Genomic DNA, 15,856 nt, shown 5'->3' with positions numbered 1-15,856 from the left:
AAAAAAAAGAAGAAAAAAAAAAAGCAGAATCAATAGAATTTACCAGTGGATTAGACTAGGGGAGTGGGTCAGCAAAAAATAAGTTTGAGGAGTAACCCATGAGTACAGTGGGTTAATGATCTGGCTTGTCTCTGTGGAAGTGCTGGTTCAGTCCCCAGCCCAGTGCAGTGGATTAAGGATCCAGCATTGCTGCAGCTGTGGCATAGGTTGCAGCTGGGGCTTGGATTTAATCCCTGATCCGGGAATTTCTGTATGCTGTGGGAGCAGATGAAAAGGAGAGAAAAGGAAAAGAAAAAGAAATTTGGGATTCATTATAGCATCTGATCTTCAGCTTTTAGTGGTTGGGAATATTCCAGGTTATCCATCTTTCTTCTTCAGCTGCCCAGAGACTGTTTCTACACAGAATCAGACTAGCTTACATGTATCAACCTCCTTCATGCACAGTAACTTGCCTCTTGTATATTCACTCAAGGATGCTTCCTTCTGAGCATCAGCCCTTGCACACTTACTTTCCAGATAAATTGATTGATCGTAGAATAGAATCCAGTTAGATATGTTTTGTTTTATGGCTTGTTTTTATCAAAGTTGAAGTAGAACTTTCTTATTTATATTTCGTCTTTTAGAGTATGCTTTTAAATTTTTAAAACAATATTTGGTCATATTTGTTGCGGATACTTCTTTGGTATTGATTTCTGATTTAATATTGTCTGATTGTATATCAGTGTTAATTCAAAAGTGTTTTTTGGAGTTCCCTTTGTGGGCAGTGGGTTAAGTTCCCTAAGAGTGCAGTGGTTTGGATCACTGCAGAGGCCCGGGTTTGATCCCCAGCCCAGTGCAGTGGGTCAAAGGATCCAACGTTGTTGCTGCAGTGGCTTGGGTTGCTGCTGTGGTGCAGGTTCAATCCCTGGCCTGGGAACTTCCACATGGCATCAGGTAGCCAAAAAAGAAAAAAAAAAGAAACTTAAGTGTTTGAAACAAAAGATTGTTTTACACATTTGAAACAAAATATTCACATTGAAAGTTAAAAAATATTAATAGATATATCTTTCAGTAAGATTTATGCTAACTTGGAGGTCAAATACTGCTGTATTAGAGCTAGAAAAGAATAGAGTATGAATTTCTTGATTTTATCTTTTAGAGTTATGCCCAGCCAAGTCTTCAGTACATCCAGGGACAACAGATTTTCACAGCCCACCCACAAGGAGTGGTGGTACAGCCAACTGCAGCCGTGACTACAATAGTTGCACCAGGGCAGCCTCAGCCCTTACAGCCAGTAAGAAATATTTCAGTTGATAAAATTCTTGTTGGTTACATACTTTATTTTTAGAAGGTTTACTTTTGGTTTGGTTTGGGTTTTGCTTTTATTTATTTATTTATTTACCTTTTTTTTTTGCTTCTTAGGTTGTTTGTTTTAATTTTTATAGTCACCAGTTTGATTCAAATGCTTACGTACCCTTAGCACTACTCAACAATTTTGTCAGTTAAAAAAAATTCTGGAGTTCTCTTATGGTGCAATAGGTTAAGGATTGGCATTGTCACTGCAGCAACTTGGGTCACTGCTGTGGCACTGGTTTGATCCCTGGCCTGGGAATTTCTACATGCTGCAGGCGCAGCCCAAAAAAAATGTTTGTGGAACTTAAAGCTGTGTTAATATATATATGCTTTGCTTCCAGGATCCTTTTTATTTGTAAGTTAAACTGACTAGTCTTATATATTATACTTTGCTCTGAATTCTGAGGTAATAATTTTCTAGCCTAGCTATTGTTACTTATGAAGAACTAGAATATGATATGGTACTAGATACCATGGATTAGAGGTATAGAATTGAATGACGGATTTACTATACATGTTGTACAGTATATATATTAAGAAAAACTTTTGGTATGCTGCAGCAAATGTAGAAGGATATGAAATCTTAATGAAGTAGTGTTGCTTTTTGATGAAATGGGAAGTGAAAGTTGGTATTGGAATCATTTGAGAAACTAAACAATAATGCGACTAGGTTAGCAGTTTAGAATACTGGATTCCAGAGAAGGCTTCTGCTGCAACCTGGGGAGTAGTGGTGGCTTTAGACAAATTGGGCAGTTAGTGGAGATAAAGTAAAAAGACAACATGTGAAACAGTTGGGGAATAAGACAATGTGTACTTACAGCAGGTTTTTGAGGGCTTGCCATGAATTGGGCCCTCCTAGGCATTTTGAATACAAACATAAGATTCCATTCCTATGCTTAAATGTGTGATTCCAGTAACAGATGAGGATCACAATAAATAATGCTAAAAGTAATCAGAGTTTAATATCATGAAAGATGTAGATTAAAGAGTTTGAGGAGGGAAAAAAATCATTCTCAAGCAGAAGATTAGTAATTTAGTAGATACTGAATGATTTGTTTTTGTTTGTTTGTTTGTTTTTTGTCTTTTTAGGGCCCCACCCAAGGCATGTGGAGATTCCCACGCTGAGGGTCTAATCAGAGCTGTAGCCACCGGCCTACACCATAGCAGTGCAGGATCCAAGCTGCATCTCTGACCTATACCACAGCTCATGGCAACACCAGATCCTTAACCCACTTGAGCAAGGCCAGGGATCAGTCCTGCAACCTCACGGTTCCTAGTCGGATTCGCTTCTGCTGCGCCACAACAGGAACTCCTGGAATATTCTTTTTTTTTTTGTCTTTTTGTTGTTGTTGTCGTTGTTGTTGCTATTTCTTGGGCCGCTTCCGTGGCATATGGAGGTTCCCAGGCTAGGAGTGGAATCGGAGCTGTAGCCACCGGCCTATGCCAGAGCCACAGCAACGCAGGATCCGAGCCGCGTCTGCAACCTACACCACAGCTCACAGCAACGCCGGATCGTTAACCCACTGAGCAAGGGCAGGGACCGAACCCGCAACCTCATGGTTCCTAGTCGGATTTGTTAACCACTGCGCCACGACGGGAACTCCAACTCCTGGAATATTCTTAAGTGACATAAAAGTTTAGGGAAAAGAGATCACCTTATAGACTAGATAGAGAACTATGGGAATGGAGGAAGTAGAACTTAAGTGGGTCCCCTCCAAAAAAACAGCCATGTGAAGTAGGGATTAGAGGGAATGCACGACGCAGCCATGATTGGAGAGTTGTGTTTTCTTAAAAGTGGCCATGTTTTATCTGAGCCTGGGATCTCAGGTTCCTCTTTAACTGTTCAAGCAAAGGTAAAGTTGGAAAATTTTTTTCTTTATTAACTGGCTTTCATAATACTGAATAATGAAGGGTAAATATCCTCATAGTGATTATCAGTTTTACCAGAGCTGTTTTAACAAAATACCACAGACAAGATGGCTTAATACAGAAATTAATTTTCTCACAGTTCTGGGAGGCTGTGAGCCTTAAGATCAAGGTGCCAGCAGGTTTGCTGTCTCCTGAAACCTCTCCTTGGCTTCCAGATGGCTGCCTTTCACTGTGTCCTCACTTAGCCTTTTCTCTGCGCACATTCCCCAATGTCTCTTCCACTTCTTATAAGGACATCAGTCCTGTTGGATTAAGGCTCTGTTCTTATGACCTCATTTAACCAGTCCTCTCTCTCCAAATACAGTCACATTGAGGGTTAGGGCTTCAATATGAATTTGGGGGAAACACAGTTCAGTTTATAACTGTGATTATGAAGTTTTATGTTTTTCAAAACGTGACATCAAAATTTTTAAAACTTTTTCAATTAAACTAAAAACTTGTTCACTCATTTCTATAATTTTATTTATTTATTTATTTTTATTTTTTTTGTCTTTTTTTGCCTTTTCTAGGGCCGCTCCCACAGCATATGGAGGTTCCCAGACTAGGGGTCAAATCGGAGCTGTAGCTGCCGGCCTTCACCAGAGCCACAGCAACACCAGATCCAAGCCGTGTCTGCAACCTACACCACAGCTCATGGCAACGCCAGATCCTTAACCCCCTGAGCAAGGCCAGGGATCAAACCCGCAACCTCATGGTTCCTGGTCGGATTCGTTAACCACTGAGCCACGATGGGAACTCCTGTTTCTATAATTTTAAAATATAAATATGAGGTTTCAAGCATACAGAAAAAAATATGTAATGGAAAAATGTTAACATTGTAACGGAATTGCTTATCTCTAAAGCCTATTCAGCTAATCATTATCCTAAAGTTGGTTATATACCATTTAGCATTGGTTTTTTTTAGGATTGAAAAGTATTCTAGATAATGAGCTGCTGAGCTGCTGAATATTTTAAAAATGTGGTATGTTGGTGGTGAACTTGGAGCCTGCTGTCAATTTTCTTACATATCCCTAAAGTTCTTTATATACACGGTCTCTAATCATTTCCCAGATTGTACCTTTACTTTTTTTAAGGAGGTAGATACCTGTTTTTACTTATCTTGCTTAAATAGGCTCTTTTTGCCAGCTTGAGAGATGTCACTGATCAAGAACTTGGGTGTTTCTTTCTTTTTAGCCTGAAATGGTTGTGACAAATAATCTCCTGGATCTACCACCCCCATCTCCTCCCAAACCAAAAACCATCATCTTACCTCCCAACTGGAAGACTGCCCGAGACCCAGAAGGGAAGATTTACTACTACCATGTGATCACAAGGTAAGAAGGGCTGTCGAGGAATCCCCAAATCACCTTTCAAAGAAGCTGCCACCATAGGGGGAGTATTATGGTTATAGCTATAGACTGTACTTAAGGGCTGCTGGCTTTCCAGAGTCACATACCTTAGACTTTGGTCTTTTTTGGATATGTTCTGATGTGTTTTTAATCTGTAAGACTCTTTTGGAGAAAACTGAGAAGTTTTTTTAAAAATGGTAATGATTTCGGAGTTCTTGTGGCACAGTGGAAACAAATCCAACTAGGAACCAGGAGGTTGTGGATTCGATCCCTGGCCTTGCTCAGTGGGTTAAGGATCCAGCATTGCTGTGAGCTGTGGTGTAGGTCGCAGATGCGGCTCGGATCTGATGTTGCTATGGTTGTGGTATAGACCGGCAGCTATAGCTCAGATTCAACCCCAGCCTGGGAAACTCCATATGTCATGGGTGCAGCCCTAAAAAGGCAAAAAAAAAAAAAAAGGTAGTGATTTCATCTAACATATTAGATGTCAGGGGTCATGAGTAACCCCTTTCTAAAGAAGGCCAGGTGATAAATATTTTAGGTTTTGCCTTTCAAACAGTCTTTTTCACATCTATTCAGTTCTGCTATTGTTGTGTTAGCAGCTATAGACAATTAGTAAATGAATGGGCATGTCTGTGTTCCAGCAAAACTAAGCAGGCAGTAGGTCAGATTTGTTTCATGAGCCATAGTTTGATGACTCCTGCTATGTATAAAAAACCTGATTTATATTTTTCTTAGAATTTTTAAAAAATATCTTAGGCAGATAACTTTATGTGAATATATGTGCTTTCTCTATGTATTCACTGGTTTATAATGTGAGTTGTTGGGTGCATGTTGTGTCATCTGTTTTATTTACCAATTTATATAACTATTAATATAAAACTATGTTATTTTTAATGTTTGCTTATTTGTTGCATGGGTCAGCAAACCATGCCTATGGGCTACTTGTTTTGGCAAATAAAGTTTTGGAATACAGCCACATCCTTTTATATAGAAATTGTTTATGGCTGCTTTCATTCTCCAATGACAGTAGACTGGTTATGACAGAAACCATTTGACTCATAAGGTCAAGGATATTTACTTTCTGATCCTTTATAGAAAAAATTTTCCCAACCCCTTCTCTTTTGTATGGTTGTACTAAATTTTATTTAACACACCCGACTGATGGATTTTCACTATTTTATGTCTAACTCTAAACCTAGACATCCTTACAGACACTAATACTAACCATAACTACCTTCGTCAGGTAGATTTTTAAAAGTGGAATATTTGGTCAAAAGAGAGATAACATTTTAAATTATTAAGTACTGGAGTTCCTGTCATGGCTCAGTGGTTAACGAATCCGACTAGGAACCATGAGGTTGCGGGTTCGGTCCCTGCCCTTGCTCAGTGGGTTACCGATCCAGTGTTGCCGTGAGCTATGGTGTAGGTTGCAGACGCGGCTTGGATCCCCCGTTGCTGTGGCTCTGGCGTAGGCCGGTGGCTACAGCTCTGATTAGACCCCTAGCCTGGGAACCTCCATATGCTGCGGGAGCAGCCCAAGAAATGACAAAAAGACCAAAAAAAAAAAAAAAATTAAGTACTGTCTGCTTACCATTAAAAAAAATCATACCAATTTAGACTCCCACAAAATGTACACACAAGTGCCTTTTTCTTGATGTAGGTTCCTTAATTCATGTTAGTAGATGAGAAATCTTATTTCTTCACTTTTAGTTCTTTTATTGTTGAAATGGAACATCTTCATTAGATTGTTGGCCATTTGCATTTTTTGTGAATTGCTTGTTTGGAGCATTTACCCCCATTTTGTGTCCACATTGTCAGATCTCTTTATCAAGGGTATTGCAGATGTTTTTGTTTGTAATGTCTTGTGAAATAAAGTTTAAAATTTCATGAAGTCAAATATTTTTCCTTTATGTGTTCTACTTTAAAAGGTCTTCATTACTCCTATTAAAAAATAGCTTTATAAAAGGAGCCCTTGTTATGCTGCTAGCTGAAAGAGTAGTGATTTTAAAAACTAATGTCTGCAAATTTTACCAGAACCTTGTTTTCTTCAATACCAAAGTAAGCTTTTTAATATACTATCACCTTTCCACAAATGAAAAAGATTGTATTTCTTATTTATGTGTGTACTTTTTCTATCTTTTTTAGAGGTTTTCCCAAGATAGCACCTAAGGGCATAATATCTCCCTCTCTCTTTACTTTCCACAGTGAAACCCATGCTGCTTATGGTTCTTTGATTAAAACTTTCTCCCCCATTTTTGCCCATACCCATGGCATATGGAAGTTCCTGGGCCAGGGATCAAATCTGAGCCGATCTGTGACCCACACTACAGCACAGCTGTGGCAATGCTGGATCCTAAATTCACTATGCTAGGCAGGGAATCGAACCAGCCATGCCACCAAGATAAGATGGATCATTAATTCACTGCATCACAGCAAGAACTCCTGATTGCAGTAGAAATTTTGAGCCCGTTTTATTTTTATTTTTTATTTTTTTGCTTTTCAGGGCCACACTTGTGGCATATGGAAGTTCCCAGGCTAGGGGTCGAATCAGAGCTGCAGCTGCCAGCCTATGCTACAGCAATGGCATCACAGGACTGAGCTGTGTCTGTGATCTACATACTACAGCTTACAGCAACACTAGAGCCTTAACCCACTGAGCGAGGCCAGGAATCAAACCTGCATCCTCATGGATACTAGTCGGGCTCGTAACCCGCTGAGCCACAACAGGAACTCCTCAAGCCCATTTTATTTTATTTTATTTTATTTATTTTTGCTTTTTAGGGCTGCGCCATGGCATATGGAGGTTCCCAGCTAGGGGTCGAATCAGAGCTACAGCTGCCAGCCTATGCCACAGCCACAGCCACACCAGATCTGAGCCATGTCTATGACCTACACCACAGCTCATGGCAACACCGGATCCTTAACCGACTGAGCAAAGCCAGGGATCAAACCCTCAACTTCATGGTTCCTAGTTGGATTCATTTCCACTGTGCCACGACGGGGACTCCATTTGAGCCAATTTTAAAATTAAGTTTGTCTCTGACCAGTAAGAACTGTTTTCATAATCATCCACAAACCTGGTTTATATCAAATGCCTTTAATGTTGTTGACTAAAGTTCAATGTGGTAGGAAAGCAGAAGAATGTAATGGCAGGACTGACCTGTCAGATATGTCGCTAGCTTCTTGGAGGCTTTTGACATTTTAAGTGATTCTCCTTACAGCATTCCCTGTGACAGCTGACTTCTGACTCCTGAATATGAATTTCCTTACTTCCATTTGTCACTTCACAGATCTAGCTTTAAACAAAACTCAAAACCAGTTTTGCTTGCTTACTTTCTTTTTTTTTTTTTTTTTTTGCTATTTCTTTGGGCCGCTCCTGCGGCATATGGAAGTTCCCAGGCTAGGGGTCTAATTGGAGCTGTAGTCACTGGCCTACGCCAGAGCCACAGCAACGCGGGATCCGAGCCTCGTCTGCAACCTACACCACAGCTCACGGCAACGCCGGATCGTTAACCCACTGAGCAAGGGCAGGGACCAAACCCGCAACCTCATGGTTCCTAGTCGGATTCGTTAACCACTGCGCCACGACAGGAACTCCCCTTGCTTACTTTCAAAACAGCTACAAACATGCAATGAATTAATGTTGTTGAACCTTTTTTTTTTTTTTTTTGTGGTCAGTTGAGAATATTTTTAGCAGAGGGCACAAATTTTAACCTGAACATCTTTCCCATGCAGTCAGATCATCAAACCAATGGGGCAAACTATAAACAAGAAGACTCCTAAAGCAAGGAACAATTTTTCTCACATGATCAAGGATTGTGAGGAGTGTGTGTATATTTTATTTTGTACATGTTGGTACAATCACGATTGATCTCGTCACCTGCAAAGAGGTGGCATAAGCAGTCACCTATGCTGCTTACTTTCTTTAGGCTTTGCTGAATCCTATTTTCAGAACATTAAGAGCCAGGTGAGGGACAGACTAACATGTTTGGTTTTACTGTTGTCTTTGACACCCAGCAAGTGTTGCCACATTAGCTACAGAAATATAGTGGGCTAAACAATTTATGTCTGTGACAGAATCTTTGCTAAGATATCAAAAAATGTCACTTTTTGACTTTGTTTTATGTTTAATTGCATATTGTGTTTTATGTGTATGTGAGCCAGAGGTATGCCAGAGTTTTCTTTTCTGGCTGTGGCAGTGTGGCTGTTTTTACCTTCTTCTAGGCAGACTCAGTGGGATCCTCCTACTTGGGAAAGCCCAGGAGATGATGCCAGCCTTGAACATGAAGCTGAGATGGACTTAGGAACCCCAACATATGATGAGAATCCCATGAAGGTGAGTGTGGCTTACAGATAGGTTTCCTGATCATTTGGGGGTCTATATCCTGTCATTTTGTAAGGCCAGCTGCCATGTGATGTTGGAATTCTAATTTCTTTGTTTTTCTAGAGAATTACACATGTAACAAATACTTGGGGGTGGTAGGATGTCCAAACGATACAGAAGTATAGTATGTAGAACAAAAAAGTAAAAACCTTTAATTTCTATTCAGTTGCTCCCCTTTCATCATACTTCCTTCTCTGGAGATAAATGCCATTAACCTTTTAGCACAGGGGTTCTCAACCAGAAGCAGTTTTGCTCCTCTGGAGGCTTGATAATATTTAGAGACATTTTTGGTTGTTAACAACTGAGAGAGGAGTTCCCAGCGTGGCTCAGCGGAAACGAATCTGACTAGTATCCATGAGGACGAAGGTTTGATCACCGGCCTAGCTCAGTGGGTTAAGGATCCAGCGTTGCCAAGTGCCGCGGTGTAGGTTGCAGATGGGGCTCGGATCTGCATGGCTGTGGTGTGGGCCAGCAGTTACTGCTCCAATTCGACCCCTAGCCTGGGAACCTCCATATGCCATGGGTGTGGCCCGGAAAAAAAACAAAACACAACACAACTGAGGGGATACTATTGGCTTCTAGTGGATAGAGACTGATTGTAAACATTATAGTACACAGGAGAGTCCCCTATAACAAAGAACTGGCCCAAAATGTCAGTAGCGCCAAAAATGCAAAATCTTGCTTTGCTGTATGTTCTTCCAGACCTTTTTGAAAAACACACATAGGTGTTTTTCTTATCATTTTAAACACGCAAATAGAGTATTCCTATTCCATTATAACTTCCTTTAATATATCTTAGATCTCTCCCTGTAGATTACTGCATTCTTCTTAATGCTGTATGTTTCTTGTTAAATTTGTTTTCACTCTTTAACTGAAGTCTTTCTGAGATAGTGTGTTTTAATGTCCTGCCATTTTGGGATTGGGGGTCTGTAAAGAAGTTAAACTGGTTAAAATGAAAACCTCACCAAAGAAGAATAACTGCCCCGTCTTTTTTTTTTAAGATTTGATACCGATATATATTACTATGAAAATATTATTTTAGAACAAGTAAGGCAAAGGAGAGCTTATTCCTCATCTCTCCTTCTAACAAGAGAGTAATTGGGGTCATGTAAATCATTGTGATTCAATGATTGGATTAGCAGGGTTTTTTTAATCCTTTTCACTTGGAGTAGGACTCCCTCTCCAAGGATGTCGTGTCTTGAGTGAAATCAAAGACCGTATGTCTGTGTTCCAAGATTTGAATAGTGGTGGTTTTTTGTTTTGCTTCTGTTTTTTGTTTTGTTTTGAGAATAACAAGAGGCGCTTAACTAGTTAAATCAGTGGAGAGAAGTGGGAGAGGCAAGAAAGGAAGGAATTTGAGTGAGAGAAAAGTAGAAACAAATCCATACCTCCTTTTATATTTTATTCACTTTGGGGGGAATGTTTTTCTTTTTTACCATTATATTTAGCATTTGTCAAAAAGATAAGACACTTAATATCCATGTGGAGTTTGCTGAATTTCAGATGAATCATTTGAGGTGCTTAACCATGTCACCCTAGCTATGGTGCTGTCACATTTTCTTGAAACAGAGAAATATGCACAGGATTGTAAGGCAGCTACCATTTAAATTGCCTGGAAGATGGAGTTTCCTTTGTGGCTCAGCGATCCCTGATCCCTGGTCTCCATCAGTGCATTAAGGATCTGGCATTGCTGCAAGCTTCTGTGTAGGTTGCACATGCAGCTTGGATCTGGTGTGGCTGTGGTATAGGCCAGTAGCTGCAACTCTGATTCAATCCCTGACCCAGGAACTTCCATATGCCACACCTGTGGCCCTAAAAAAATCAATAAATTATCTGGAAGCATACAAACAAAAAACCACACAACCCCTCTTTCCAGACTTCGGTAGCTGTATTAGTTGTATGATATGAAATATAAAACAATTTGAGAAGAAATCTCTGGTGTTAGAATATAGCTAAATTCTGAGACCAGGTTTGTAAGGGATGCCAGAGACCTTAGCTTGGTACATTAGCCATTAATCCTGATTCAGTCTTTTGGTTTATTGTGTGCATGTTAAGTTAGTCCTTCAAATGAAGAGTGGACATAAAGTCTCTTGTTGCTTGTTTAATGTTCAGGGAATTAGCTTTTCTTATGTGAAGATGTATTGAGAAATTTAGGTCATTTAAAATAGCCAAGCACAAAATGGAGCTGAGAAGTAGGGTCCAAGTAAAAGGGCAGCCTTATGTGCCATGCTTAGGAATTGGACCTTCATTCTCTGTCTAGGTGGTGGGAAACCTTTGAAATGGTTTGGGCAGCGACAAGATCAGACTTGCCTTTTAGAAAGCTCTCTGGTGGAGATGGACTGTAGTTTTCAGATTGAGGAAGTTGCAAAGGATGGGATCAGGTGCTAAGAATCTTGAATTGATGATCGTATCTTTAGAGTTAAGGGTAATTTACAAAAGGATTCTATATGAAATCACTTAGCAGTGGAGAGGGAACCAGGAAATCATATTTGAGAGGGAATTGTCAGAAACCAGAGCCCACATCTCTGCAGAGCACATGGTTAAGTAGCCTAATCTTCATCTGGGGGACCAGAAAGAAACTGCCAGGGCTGCACTGCACTTGAGCCCAGATGGACAGAGAATGAGGCCTACTGGTTCCTAATGATGTCTTTAAGATTTTATTTCTAGATTTTTTTATGAACTCTGCTTCTCTCTAAAGAGAGCAGATGGGACCTGTTTGTAAACTAGTCAGACTTATGAAGCATTGTTTCTTGAACATGCCTTCCTGACCTTACTTCCTGCACCCCTTTTACCCTCATTCCTCTTTTTGACAAATCAAGGTGTGGTATATAGTGCCTTAACTAGAACTAAACTAAATGGATTATTTTGCTCTGTTACCAAAGGTGGTAGCAACTTCAAAACACAATACTGTTTTTATTATTTTCAAGGATCTTTCTTTCTTAACATTTTATTTAGTGTATACAGGTTTGTGTTGCAGAATTTAGCTTGAGTCATGTGTAGTATTTCTCATAGCTCAATTTCTTCTGTTTATGAATTCATGCTCCCCTGAAAGATAAAAGTTCCTCCTTGAATAATGTTTTGCATTTCATGTTCTGAAGCATACTTAATTAAAATCAGGGATAGAGAAGCATTAGCTGGGTATATCCTGCTCATTCTTTGTCAGGACTCATTTCAGGCAGGCCACACCCCTAAGATCCAAGGCACAGAGGCTGTATTTATGGCATGGTTGTTTCTGTATATATAATAAAGGATGGAGTTGGCATTTGTTGTGTTTTACAGTCAGTGTGTGGAGCCATCCAGTTAGCTTAAAGCCATTCTCTACTTAAAACAAAAGAACTTCAAGCCTTGCCTTGAGTAATGTGAAGGTACATAGACCAACATTCCTTGTCATACTCATATTTGGTCATATTCTGACCAGATTCCCTGGGATCCAGATATGCCTCAGATGAAAGCCAACAGCAGGGTGAGCTTCTTAAGGCAATAAGCTCTGGCTTTTTGCCAGGCCCTCTGCCTGCTTGTTTCATTGTGTGCTCTCATCTGGCCACTGCTCACATAGGTTCCCATTTTCCCACCAGAATCCTCCATTGACTGATGCCTGGTATGAGAAGGCAAACTGATTATTACTGAGGACCTGGGAACATATTGCTATTTTGCGTATCAGCATTCCCTCCCATGTCCAGTAGACTGCTTGCAGCACAGGTAGATGTTTCCTAGCCTGTTATGTTTTGGGGGCTATTGGTTCATCTAATGCCTTTGCTGTACACATGTAAAGGATTTTTAATTGGCAACAGGCATTAGGGAAAGTTAATAACGCTTGACTTTAAAAGTTTCTATATTGTAGAAATGCTGACACTTTATTTTTTTTTAATTTTTTTTATTTATTTATTTTTTGTCTTTTTACTATTTCTTCTTTGGGCCGCTCCCGCGGCATATGGAGGTTCCCAGGCTAGGGGTTGAATCGGAGCTGTAGCCACTGGCCTACGCCAGAGCCACAGCAACACGGGATCCGAGCTGTGTCTGCAACCTACACCACAGCTCATGGCAACGCCGGACTGTTAACCCACTGAGCAAGGGCAGGGATCGAACCCGCAGCCTCACGGTTCCTAGTCGGATTCATTAACCACTGCGCCACGACGGGAACTCCTAGAAATGCTAACACTTTAAATGTGACTTTTTTTAGAGCCAAGAGCCTAGGAGGCTCCCAAGGTTTTTTTTTTTTTTTATGTCATTGCCCATCAAATGCTATCCTCAGCTCTTACTCTGGCTCCTAGTATTGCTTGACATTGGGCTTGAGTAAGCATTAACCAGTTTCTGAAATTATTTCTCATGCCATTTGCAGACCACAGGCCAAGAGGTACCCAGATTTCAGTACTCCCAAGAGTACTTCATTTTGGTGCATGATTTCCATGCTGTAAGTGTAGGCACCTTTCATCTGGATATTTCCCATCTCAGTCCCAATTGCACAGCATGCATAAAGGACCAGGAAAGCTCCTAGACAGAGCTTAGGAGGCTGTGCTCTATAACTGTATTTTAAAAATTCTACTGACCTCATCAAGTCAGCGATTAAATTAGAAATGCACTGGATTTGTTTAGCTTTCTGAACACATACCCCATTCAGAGGGAAGCAGAACATTTCTGTTTGCACAGTACCTTCTCTGAGAGCCTGGCCTCTTCTGTAGGACCCAGAGCCTTGAGATGGTTGTCATGCCTCAAGGGGCTTTCTGTACTCATTGCTGTTGCTACACATTTCTGAGATGTGTAAGAGAACAGCTGATGGTGTGTTGAAATTACCTTGGCTTATTCAAGCAATTCTTGATCCCTTGCTACGTAAAGTTTTATTGTGAGGCACACCCACACTCTCTACTACTAGAAATAATAACTGTAAAATCTCAAATCAAAACATTTGAAAATAGTTATTTGTGCTTTGTGTTGTTTCCTGAAACCAGAGGTTGAATCTGTTTGTTCTTTCTACCTTGCCCTTCCTTTCCTGCTCCCACAGCAAGAAAGTAGAAAAATGGAAAATTATGTAAAGCTTTTATAACAAATCAGAGAAAGCTGATTTATTGAAGCCCACAGCCAAGGGAGTGCCACCTTTCTCTGCACCAGTCCAGAGCAGAGTGAATGGAACAGTTCCTTTTTCACTAGCACCTTCATATGGTTCATAGAAATAGAGGAATCAGAACTGGGGGTAGGTTGGGAATAGAAAAAAATTCTGTGGTCTAAGTTGCTAGCAAAAACATGAAGTGCCTGTAATACCAACTGCAGCTTCTACATCCATCTGTAATGATTTGTATTCAAAGGAGACTGCTCATAATCTCTTCCATGGAAAAGTACATTTACTAGGAAGGGGCTTGATGATTGGTGGTGAGCAGAGGTATGGGGAGATGGTCTTCCATGGTAGGTGCCCTGAACTTTTCAGTAGTGCCTGGTTGGGGGGAACTTGGCAGCCTCTATCCTAGCACTGCTAGCAGGGAGTATTCCTAGGTTTGTCATTACCTTACCATTTTGGGACAAATTATCTTCTGTCTTAAGATCTATTCTATTCATCTGTCTGCTGACTCAGATAACTCTTGTCTCCTCCCCTCAATACCTTGATAGCTCTGTAGTCTTTCCACTCCTGAACCAGGAATACCAACCTTCAAGGAGCCTCTCCTCTGTACCAAGACTATCTCTTATGGTCTGGCCAGCTCCACCTTTGGAGAAAGAGTGATGCGTATCCAAGGGGTGTGGAGGGACTAGAATGAGGACTCTGATATTTGGACCATCGTTGTATGGCAAAAGGTCTTCAGTACAGAGCATTTTGCCTTTGTCCTGAAGTCCTAGAATGTCAGAGATGGGAGAGGTGGAGCCTGTTGCATTGGGTACTGTACCTCAGAACGGGGACCTCAGTGGTTCAAGTCACACAGCACATTCTTCTGCAGAGAAGGTGACCCTGAAACATACATTTAGCTACATCGAGGATGTAGCTTTGACTTAGGGTACAGAGTTAGAACTTGGTATATAAGAACGAGGCCAGAGTCAGGTGACAGGATTTAAACAAGGTAAGAATGGTAATAGCTAAGTTGACTCCAGGCCATTTCCCTTTAGGAGTCTAATACCAAGACTCAATTATCCCAACTGGGGAAAGGAGGGTGGGTTCTGGAAGAGCAGGGTATCACTAACCTGACCTCTCATTCCTGCACTGTTATGTTTTCTTTTCCATTTCTAGACCTCAAAAAAGCCCAAGACAGCAGAAGCAGACACCTCCAGTGAGCTGGCTAAGAAAAGCAAAGAAATATTCAGAAAAGAGGTAAGGTTTGGTGAGGTGTAGGCACTAAGCTCTAAAGACTTAAACCTGAGCCCCGGAGTTCCCATCGTGGCTCAGCGGAAACAAATATGACTGTTATCTATGAGGCCTTGCTCAGTGGGTTAAGGATCCAGCGTTGCCATGAGCTGTTGTAGGTTGAAGATGCAGCTCAGACCCGGCGTGGCTGTGGCATAGGCCAGTAGCTGCAGTTTGGATTAGACTCCTAGTCTGGGAACCTCCATATGCCGCAGGTGCAGCCCTTAAAACAAAAAAACAAAAAACAAACAAAAAAACCCGAGCTCCTTTCTTCTAAGTGTACACAGCTTATTGTACTACTAGGCTGCCTGCCTTTTGGTATTGCCTTGCTTCTGTGATTTGACTGTGTAGTTGTTATGTGATGACAGGTTGACAAGGTCCTTTACAATTGGGTAGTAAACACTTTGATATCTTTTCTCTCATTTTACCCTCACAACAGTGCTTTACTGAATTGTCATTCCTTTTATGCCCATGGAGGAGCTCTTTAGGTTCAGAGAAGGCAAGCTGGAGACAGAAGGCTTGAACTCAGGCCTTCTGTCTCAAAGTAGAGTTCTCTTT

The 15,856-nt window shown here is 40.8% G+C and overlaps 1 protein-coding gene across 3 annotated transcripts in view; it reads left to right on the top strand.

Annotated features, from left to right (window-relative positions):
- The window catches only part of SETD2 (SET domain containing 2, histone lysine methyltransferase), a 111,064-nt gene that overhangs the window by 92,502 nt on the left and 2,706 nt on the right, over positions 1 to 15,856 (top strand). For all 3 annotated transcript variants that reach the window (XM_047772619.1, XM_047772608.1, XM_047772652.1), the window contains 4 exons: positions 1,139 to 1,273; positions 4,435 to 4,574; positions 8,817 to 8,928; positions 15,185 to 15,265. In XM_047772619.1, the coding sequence (XP_047628575.1) occupies positions 1,139 to 1,273; positions 4,435 to 4,574; positions 8,817 to 8,928; positions 15,185 to 15,265 (468 nt within the window). The remainder of the gene's footprint in view (positions 1 to 1,138; positions 1,274 to 4,434; positions 4,575 to 8,816; positions 8,929 to 15,184; positions 15,266 to 15,856) is intronic.

Source organism: Phacochoerus africanus, chromosome 1 (assembly GCF_016906955.1).
Source record: "Phacochoerus africanus isolate WHEZ1 chromosome 1, ROS_Pafr_v1, whole genome shotgun sequence".
NCBI lineage: Eukaryota > Metazoa > Chordata > Mammalia > Artiodactyla > Suidae > Phacochoerus > Phacochoerus africanus.
The sequence above is the reverse complement of the archived record's forward strand: the minus strand, read 5'-3'. Positions and strand labels throughout refer to the sequence as shown.